General features: G+C 50.2%; 1 protein-coding gene across 5 annotated transcripts; it reads left to right on the top strand.

Annotated features, from left to right (window-relative positions):
- The first annotated feature begins 46 nt into the window (after positions 1 to 46).
- On the top strand, positions 47 to 9112 carry Prrg2 (proline rich and Gla domain 2). 5 transcript variants are annotated; one of them, NM_001438131.1, is made up of 8 exons: positions 47 to 91; positions 818 to 882; positions 1460 to 1613; positions 1936 to 2117; positions 2310 to 2349; positions 6100 to 6241; positions 8061 to 8189; positions 8520 to 9112. In NM_001438131.1, the coding sequence occupies exons 3-8, from the start codon at positions 1529 to 1531 to the stop codon at positions 8536 to 8538; spliced, it is 597 nt and encodes a 198-aa protein (NP_001425060.1). In that variant the 5' UTR covers positions 47 to 91; positions 818 to 882; positions 1460 to 1528; the 3' UTR covers positions 8539 to 9112. The 5 variants fall into 5 exon arrangements, 3 of the variants coding, with proteins under 3 accessions (NP_001425060.1, NP_001425062.1, NP_001425061.1); NM_001438133.1 differs by having other exon boundaries at positions 709 to 882; NR_199373.1 differs by lacking the exon at positions 1936 to 2117.
- The last annotated feature ends 236 nt before the right edge of the window (positions 9113 to 9348 follow it).

Here is a 9348-nt window from a genome sequence, read left to right as displayed (position 1 = left end):
GTTTTTAATCTCCACTCCTCCCACTTCCGCCTGGCAGTAGGAAACCGGAAATAACTCTGCCCCTAGTTGTGGAGGCGCTTCTCCTCTCTTGGTAAGTGCTTTCTTCTTCTCTTCCATCCCCCCGGAAACGTGAGTAACAGCTCGAAGGTTCCGGTGAGCGAAAGTAGCTTGATATTCGAGACACCTTAGCCTGTACTAGGCATTCCCCAGAGCGGAGCAGTTACTTTGAGTCTCAAGTTTGAGTTTAGGGACTAACTCCGTCACTCGAAGAGTCTAATAACCAGTTCCCCAAATATAGACTTATTTTTTTCCCGTCGCATCTTAAAAGACAATAAAGTGAGAACTCTATCCCCTATTATAGAAAAAGCAATAATCAAAGATCACGAGGCTAAACTGTTCAAGTTACCTTCAAGAAACAGATTTATTGTGGTACCTCCCAGTTATTCTAGGAACCAAAGCATTCTGTTCCCACCAGTTGGTAGATCTCTGGAGACCTAAGATTTATTTTTCCTGGCTCTGCCAAGCAAGTTGTCTGAGAGAGAGAGACTCCGGCTGGAAAAGGAGGGAAAGGGAGACTTTAATAAAGTTTCCTAGATCCCTCGACAATGTAGAAAAGCGTTGCTTCTTCTATGTGGGGCGGTGGTACTGAAGACCTTTATCCTATGGTCCCTTTAAGTACTTTGTCCCTTACCTGAGTCCCTCCCAAAGCAGGTAATCAGTAGCCCCGCCCCCTGCCAGTAGCCGGATCGGGCCTAGTACCAGAGGTGGAGCACCCCTCCTCCTTCTCCCCTCCCCTCTCCCTTACCCCTTTGCACAGCTGGCTACTGCTAACCCAGAGGGTCTTCATTCAAGAAGAGAAGCAGGCCTCCCAGCCCTGGACAGGTAAGTGAATGAATGCTCCCAAAGAAACTTGTGGGCAGGGGATCTGGTGTCCTGACTCCCCACGATACTGGGATCTAAAAACTTGGAACCCAATCTCAAGGCTGTGGATTCCCAGGGCTCTATCCCCTCAAGCCTTTAAGACCTAGAAATATAGGGCCTGGTCTGTAGTGTAGTATTTGGTCTCTGAGGCTCGATGAGGCAACAGCAGAGGGAGGTTGACTTGGAATGTAATCTGCTGGGTTGGAGGGGACCAGGACTGATGATGAACTTGTTTAAATGCCTACTTTGTGTTGTCAGACTTGTGATAGGTGCTCGGTATAGAAAAAGATAGCCTCAGCAACTCTGTGCTCACCAGTGGAAGAGGACCATCCCCTCCAAAGTCCTCCTCTGACATTTGACATTATACCTGGTACAATAGGCAAAAGACTTTACCCCCGGTAACAGTTTCCTCACCTATAAAATTGCAAGAGTAATAGGATTGGTTTGAAAATAAAGATGAGTGGATAAAGACCCATGGTGTTTGGCATGCAATACAGGTAGGTTGGATACTTGTTTTTATCTTTATTCATGACTGCAGAGTCTGGGCAGGGAGTCCTGGGGCCTCATAACTCTGCTGAGGCATTTGTCATCTGGGAGTTCACACAATATGAGGAGCCATCCTTCCCTGCTCTTAGTCTACATGGGATTGGCCACCTGCCTGGACACCTTACCTCATAGAGAGCAAAGCCAAGGTGAGTGTTTGGGGAAGAGCCTTGTGGAGGTTTAATTTCTGCCTTCCCCAGCCAGAATACTTCCTGTCTTTCTGGACCTGACCCTTCTTCCTCAGATCCTAGGGTCCATGCCCCAGCTTCTTCCCTCAGATTCACAAGGCCAACCCTGCTCCACAAAGAGTTCCAGACTTGTCTTCCTCCTTCATACCCAATGTTGCAAGCCCTGCCCTATCTTGCTTGGGGTTTTCCAAGCCTGGCCCACACCCTATCTTTGAACCCCATAGTTCTTTGTCTTCTTTGTCCTCAATCCTAAGGACTCTGCTTTTGACTCTGATGTCCTTAGTTCTTGACATCTTCCTGGATGCCCCAGAGGCCCAGAGTTTCTTAGTTGGCCGCAGGCGTTTTCCTCGTGCTAACCACTGGGACCTGGAGTTGCTGACCCCTGGGAACCTGGAACGGGAGTGTCTGGAAGAGAGGTGCTCCTGGGAGGAGGCCCGGGAGTACTTTGAGGACAACACACTGACGGTGAGGGCCTCAGAGGTCCCTGGCAGCATCAAGGGCCTGTCTACCTTCTCTAGGTGTTAAGGATCATGGGCCTCCAGCCTTCAGCTCCCTCTCCACCTCCCTGGGGTCTCCTATCAGGGCAGACTGATTGGGGGTGGGGGCATGACTCTCCATGTTTAGTTGCTGTCTCTCCCTTCTCTTCTCCAATTCTAGGAGCGTTTCTGGGAAAGCTATGCATACAACGGCAAGGGAGGTGAGTGACACTCAGCCCTCATGTAGCAGCCTTTAGTCCAGGAGTTCAATCCAGTGCCCACCTTCTCCACACCTTCCCTCCAATAGAATGCTGTCCAGAGATGACTGACAAGGTGTCTCCTCTGTTTTCACTTTGGCCCTTGTCTGAGAAACCCAGCAAGCACTCTGTGTTCACATTCATAGGAGGACCCCAAGTCCCCAGGAGGGGGACAGGTGGATGAGCAGATGGTAGCAAGTGTTATTGTCATGGGGCCCATCAAAGGGACAAACTCACCTGGGGTCCTTCCTTAGAGACCAGAGCCCCAGCCCCTTACAAGCATCTTGGTTGCTAGTGGGGCTGTTACCTAGCAACAGAGCTAAGGCAGGAAGCCTGGCCATTCTCACCTGTCCAGTTTGCCCACCCTACCCCTCCTCTGAGTTCTGAAGCCCTCATCTTGGCTTGAGCTTTGTTGCTAAGGGGGGCTGCTCCTTAGCAACAGGGCCCTGGCCAGGCCAGGCAGAGGAAGCCAGAAACACTACCTGGCTGCCTGCCCCTCCCCCACAGCTCTGTGCCAGCCACAGCCAGCCTGGTTGCTAAGGAGGCCTTCTCCCTAGCAACCGTACCTAGCTGGAGGACCAGGGCCTCCTGCCCAGCTGGAGGACCCCCCTCTGGGCACCAGCTGCCCCACCCCCTCATGACTTGGTTGCTAGGGGTGGATGCACCTTAGCAACAGGCCCTCAGTCTGTACTACAGTCCTCACAGTGAAACCGGTTGCTAGGGGAGACAGCTCCTTTTCAACAATCTTAGCAAGACCTAGTGGCTCTTTGGATCACCTGAAATCTGCCAGATTTTGGGAGACCTGTCTTCTCACTACAAGCTAAAAGTGGGGATGGGGGTGGGGATGGCAGGTAGCCAGATAGGATGACCCTGGCCTCAGTCTGGCAATCCCAGCTACTCCAGAGGCGGAAGCAGAAATATTGTGAGTTCAAGGCCAGCCCCTGCTACATGTCAAGTCTGAGGTCAGCTCCAGACTCCCTGTCTCAAAAAAACAAAACCAAGAGCTGGAGTGATGTCTCAGTTGGTAAAGTGTTTGCCATGTGACCCCAGGACCTGAGCTTGATACCCAGAATCTACAGAAAGAAGCTGGGCATGCTAGTATACCTTTGGAGGCCCACTGAGGGGAGAGTCAGAAGGGAGGGACCATGGGGCTCATTGGTGAACCAGCTTCCCTAAATCAGTGATCCCAGGCCTGTGAGATGGCTCAGCAGGGGATGCTTGAGGATCTGAGCTCAGACCCCAGACACTACTTAGTAGAAGGAGCAAACTGACTTCTGGAAGTTGTCCTCTGCCCTCTACATACATCCACACACAGATGCACACGGATGTGCACATATAAATAATTAATGAGAAAATGTGTTCCCTGGGGAACACATTTAAGGTTGAACTGTGGTCACTACACAAGCACACAGGTACCTTTTTTTTTTCAAAGCAGGGCTAGACAGATGCCACGGCATTAAGAGTGCTTGCTGCTGGTGCAGAATCCTAAAGTTTGTTTCCCAGGACACTAGTTAGGTGCTGCTTACAACTGGTGATAATTCTAGCAGATCCAGAGGATCACAATGTCTTCCTTTGGCCTCTGTGGGCACCCACACACATGTACCTACTTACCCCGCACATACACACAGATAAAAATAGAATAATGAAATAGATCTTTTTAGGAAATCAATAGGAAGTTGGAGAGATGACTTGGGGGTTAAGAGCACTTTCTGCTCTTGCCTGTGGAGGACCTGGCTTCAGGTCCCAGCACCACCACCACCACCACCATAGTGGTCACAATAATCAACTCCACTTCCAGGGGACCCAACACCCTGTTCTGACCTTTTACTGCACCAAGTGTGAATGTAGTGCACATATAGATAAAATATATAATTCTCTTTTTATTTTTATTTTATTTTTTTAAGATTTATTTATCTATTATATATAAGTACACTGTAGCTGTCCTCAAACACACCAGAAAAGGGCATCAGATCTCGTTACAGATGGGTGTGAGCCACCATGTGGTTGCTGGGAAATGAACCCAGGACCTCGGGAAGAGCAGCCGGGTGCTCTCAACCACTGAGCCATCTCTCCAGCCCTATAAATCTCTTTTTAAAGCTAGGCGTTTCTTGCCAGTGGTGATACGCACATTTAATTTCATCTCCAACTCTCCAATTCTAGGAGAGTTACAGCCACCTCTCTTTTCTAGCCTTTGTGGGTACCAGTCATGTGTGTAGTGTACAGACACATATATAAGCAAACCACCCATACACATCAAATAAAAATAAATATATTTAAAAAAATTTATAGCTGGGCCATGATGGCCCATGCCTTTAATTCCAGCATTCAGAGGCATTTGGAGTTCAAGGCCAGCCTGGTCTACATAGTTCCAGGAGGACATCCTGAACTACACAGAGAAACCCTGTCTCAAAAAAACACCACCGGGGTTGGGGATTTAGCTCAGTGGTAGAGCGCTTGCCTAGCGAGCGCAAGGCCCTGGGTTCGGTCCCCAGCTCTGAAAAAAAGAAAAAAGAAAAAGAAAAGAAAAAAAAAACAAAAACAAAAACAAAAAACACCACCACCACCACTACTAACAACAATAACTTTAGAGGTTCAGTCTCCAACATGACAAAAACTATATAAAATTATTTAAAAATAAAAAGAGCCAAGGCGAACAAAAACAGGTCACAGGTAGGATGCTGAGGTATTGCTTGCTTCCTTTGTTTGTTGAAAGGCATGGCTTCAGGTAAGTTCCACACCTCAGTATTTCAGGGTGTTCCCCTAATTTATCCATTGTTTAGTGAAGTCTTTCTATCCTTGGCTGAAGCTTTCCTATGCAATGGCCCTTCCTCCTGTGTTCTACCATCAAGTTCAGTTTAAGTAGAAGATGCACTTTTTTTTTTCTTTTTTTTTGGAGCTGGGGACCGAACCCAGGGCCTTGCGCTTGCTAGGCAAGCGCTCTACCACTGAGCTAAATCCCCAACCCCCTAAGATGCACTTTTTATTTTAAGATTTATTTATTCATTATATATGAGTACACTGTAGTTGTCTTCAGACACACCAGAAGAAGGCATCAGATCTCATTTACAGTTGTGAGCTACCATGTGGTTGCTGGGATTTGAACTCAGGACCTCTGGAAGAGCAGTCAGTGCTCTTAACCACTGAGCCATCTCTCCAACCCGAAGATGCACGTTTGTCTCTTCCTTCTCTTCCCAGTAGTGGAGATGAATCCAGGGCCTTACGTATTCTGCCCAGCTGCTCTACCACTGAGCAACATCATCTCAAATTCTCTTCACTTCCTCTTTTGTGACACAGTCTCGATAACTTGCCCAGGCTGACCTTGAACTCACTGTCAGACAGTCTTCCAACATGGACTCCTCCAGCCTTAGCCTTCAAAGTAGCTGAGATGGCAGGTCCAGGTCGGGTTTCCATGAGCTCCTGGCAGGGGTCATGATCCCATTCTACAGCACGGGAAACAGGCTTTGAGAAAGCAATCATGGGGGTTGGGGATTTAGCTCAGTGGTAGAGCGCTTGCCTAGCAAATGCAAGGTCCTGGGTTCGGTCCCCAGCTCCAAAAAGAGAAGAAAAGAAAAGAAAAAGAGAAAGCAATCATGTTTGTTGCCTGTTGCCATGGGAGCCAGAAGGGACCTCAGATGGGCCTTGTGCCCTTAGGGGAAGGAATTGAAATGTTTGAGGAGGTGGTAGTACTGAATTAGGGGCACCCTCTACCCACAGGGCGTGGACGGGTGGATGTTGCAGGCCTGGCAGTGGGACTGACCTCTGGGATCCTGCTCATCGTGTTGGCTGGCTTGGGAGCCTTTTGGTATCTGCATTATCGACGGCGCCGCCTCAGAGTCCAGGAGTCCTGTCTGCAAGAGTAAGGGGTTTTCCAGGAGGAGGGGGACAAAAGTGGGAGGGAGACAGCTTGATCTGAGTTGAAGGGCTGAAGCTTGGGGGCAGGAGACCAGTGATGAAGAGTCTCTAGCCACAGCCTATGGAGAGAAAGGCTGCCATTCCTGTTGGTCTGCCCAGCATGCAGTGGTTCCTTTTGCAGTTGATACCTGTCAGTCATTTGAGTGCCAGGTTTCAGTGAGGTCATCACTATGGGTAAAACTGCAACTGGCAGGCAGGCGTGGTGGCGCATGCCTTTAATCCCAGCGCTTGGGAGGCAGAGGCGAGTGGATCTTTGAGTTTCAGGCCAGCCTGGTCTACAGAGCAAGTTCCAGGGCAGCTAGGGCTACACAGAGAAATCCTGTTTTCAAAAACAAAGATAGGAAAAAGCAACCAATGGGTCTGTGTAGGCTGCAGTCTCTACCTGCCTGTGGCATGGTCTGTTCCATGGGTACAAGTCACAGCAAGTGTTTGTATGAGATGGGAGTAGTCTGTGTTTTAGAGAAGCAGAGAGAGCCTCATAGGGTGTCTCACAGTTGTAGCTGGAGATCATGGTGCTCCCAGCCCCTGGGAGGCAGAGCAGGAGGATCTAAAATGTTCAAGACCTCTTCACAATGATTCGAATTCAAGGCTAGCCTGGGTAACTTAGGGAGAAGCCCTTCTCAAAATAAAATGTAGAAAGAGAGGTGAGGGTGTAGATGGGTGGTGGAATGCCGGTGTCAAGGCCACCCAAGAAGGGATGGGACATAGGATGTTCTGGGTCCTGGGTAGGGGAGGTCCATCAAGATGGCTTAGTGGGGGGCTGGAGAGATGGCTCAGTGGTTAAGAGCACTGACTGCTCTTCCAGAGGTTCTGAGTTCAATTCCCAGCAATCACATGGTGGCTCACAGCCATCGGTAATGGGATCCGATGCCCTCTTCTGGTGTGTCTGAAGACAGTGACACAGTGACAGTATACTCATACATAAAATAAAAAATAAAAAAAAAAAGATGGCTTATCAGGTGAAGGAGTTTTCTCCCAAACTCTACATCCACATAGAGACCCACATAGTAAAAGGAGACACACTCCTGTGTTGTCCTCTGCTTGTCATTTGGGGGGGAGGATGTGTGCACACACACAGAATATATAACTATAATTTAAATATCAAAATACAATGTAAAGAATGGCTTTGGAAGCTGGGCATGGCAGCACACACCTGCAATCCTAGTGCCCAGGAGGCTGGGCAGACAGATTTTTGGAAGTTTTGAAGCCAGCCTGGGAGACCTTGCCTCAATGACTGGATTTGGGAAGTTTTGGGACTAAATGTTTCTGTGTTGTGTCCATGTCTGTGTGGACCTCCTGAGCTTCGTCTGTCTGTTGCTGTTGTTGTCTGTCCACCTGATGTTTCTCTATTATTCCAGTGCACCTGTTTCTGTTGATGAGTGTGTATTTACAGGTTCCTTTCCAGTGTACTGTCCATGTCCATCAGGGTGTCCTTTGAGGCACTTCTCTGGGCCATCTCCCTCCCACCTCTATCCCCTTCCACCCTCATTTGCTCTTCTGGTCTTGTAACCCTTTGGTCTTAATAGGTTTCTATTTATTCATTTCTTTTAATGTTTTCTTTTTTGTGCCTGATGCCATCAAAGGTCAGAAGAGGGTGTCGGCCCCTCCAGGACTGGAGTTACAGATGGTTATGATGAGCCATGTGGGTGCTGGAATGGGAACTTGGGTCCTCAGCCAAGTGCAGCAAGTGTCTTAACAGCGGACCCCCTTGTCTCGAACTACGATGTAGGGTGTATACTAACCATACTTTTTCTGTCCCCCAGGACCGGGCTCATCATCCCCTTAAGTCCTCCGACGCCTCTGTCTCCACCGCCTCCCCCAGGCCTTCCCACCTATGAGCAGGCTTTAGCAGCCTCCGGGGTGCACGACGCCCCTCCACCCCCTTACTCCAGGTAGGAGGCGGGATTCTTGCCTGGGTGTTGCCAGAGGGAGGGGGAAAGAGCGGCAACGCGTGGGAGGGGCGTGTCCCCAAGGGCAGGGCTTGGTGCTTTGGAAAACCTACATGGGGCGGGGCTTGCAGGGCAGGGCGGACCCTACGCGATTGTCTGTAGGGGCGTGGATCAGCCTTGCAATAGTGCTGCTTTTCAGGAAGGTGGGGCTTGTGCCTATAGGATTGAGGATTGGCTGAAGCACCAAGGGCGGGTCGGTGTAGGCTCGGTGGAGGGGGCGGCTGGGATGTTTGACTCTGCACTATATACTCCCAACCCCCCCATCCCCGATAGCCTCAGAAGGCCCCACTGAAGACCTGCTCCGAGCGCGGGCTCCCTCAACTGTGCCCCTGATTCATAGCGGATTCCGGAAGTCGCCGGCTTCTTCGACGACTAGGCTTCAGTGTGTCCGTGGGGGAGTCGGGGTCGTCGGACCCGGGGTCTACATGACACACGTGTTTCCGCCGGGCACGCATACACGCATGTCCCTGACCATCCTGTTGCCGAGTCGGTGCCCCTGGCCCGCGCGTGAACCCCCACTTCTGCTGAGCCTTGCCTCAGAATGGACAGACTTTTTAGGAAACTCGGACCAGACGTGACTCGGCTGTCACCCCACTGGTGCCGCGGAGCGCGTACACTCAGGGAACCAGGCCCTTACACACGCCTTACTTGGTGTATTTCCCCACTCGTGCACATGGGCGGTTCGTAATCCAGCATAAAGATGGGGGGCACATTTGCAATGTGCTGTAAGTGGGGTGTCAACGCTTGTGTTGCACCCGGGTAAATGGAGTTGATCTGAGCTGCCCTTTACTTAAAAACCCTTTGGGAAAAGGGTGGAAGAAATTAAAATTGAAACAATAAGAAAAATAAAAATGCAAAAGAACTGAGCCCCCTTACTGGGCGCATTTACGCGCGGTGGAGCAGAATATCTGGGTACCGGTGCTGTGCCCTACACCCCCAGGCTCCGCTGGTGCGCTCGCGCTCACTTGCTCTTTCCCTCTCCCTCCCCCCCCCCCCCCCCCCCCCCCGCCTCCCAGGCTTCGCTAGTGCTCGCTCGCTCTCTCGCTCTCTCTCTCTCTCTCTCTCTTTTTTTTTTTTTTTTTTTTTTTTTTGCATTTGCACG

Source organism: Rattus norvegicus, chromosome 1 (assembly GCF_021556685.1).
Source record: "Rattus norvegicus strain SHRSP/BbbUtx chromosome 1, alternate assembly SHRSP_T2T, whole genome shotgun sequence".
Lineage (NCBI taxonomy): Eukaryota > Metazoa > Chordata > Mammalia > Rodentia > Muridae > Rattus > Rattus norvegicus.
Note: the sequence above shows the minus strand (reverse complement) of the source record. Positions and strands in the feature narration are given on the sequence as shown.

Bases quoted from the DNA above. Each gene is read 5' to 3' on its own strand.
- Prrg2 (NM_001438131.1), top strand. From the start codon at position 1,529: ATGAGGAGCCATCCTTCCCTGCTCTTAGTCTACATGGGATTGGCCACC. The intron at 2,118-2,309 runs GTGAGGGCCTCA...CTCCAATTCTAG, and splicing joins TTGAGGACAACACACTGACG to GAGCGTTTCTGGGAAAGCTA. The intron at 2,350-6,099 runs GTGAGTGACACT...CTCTACCCACAG, and splicing joins TGCATACAACGGCAAGGGAG to GGCGTGGACGGGTGGATGTT.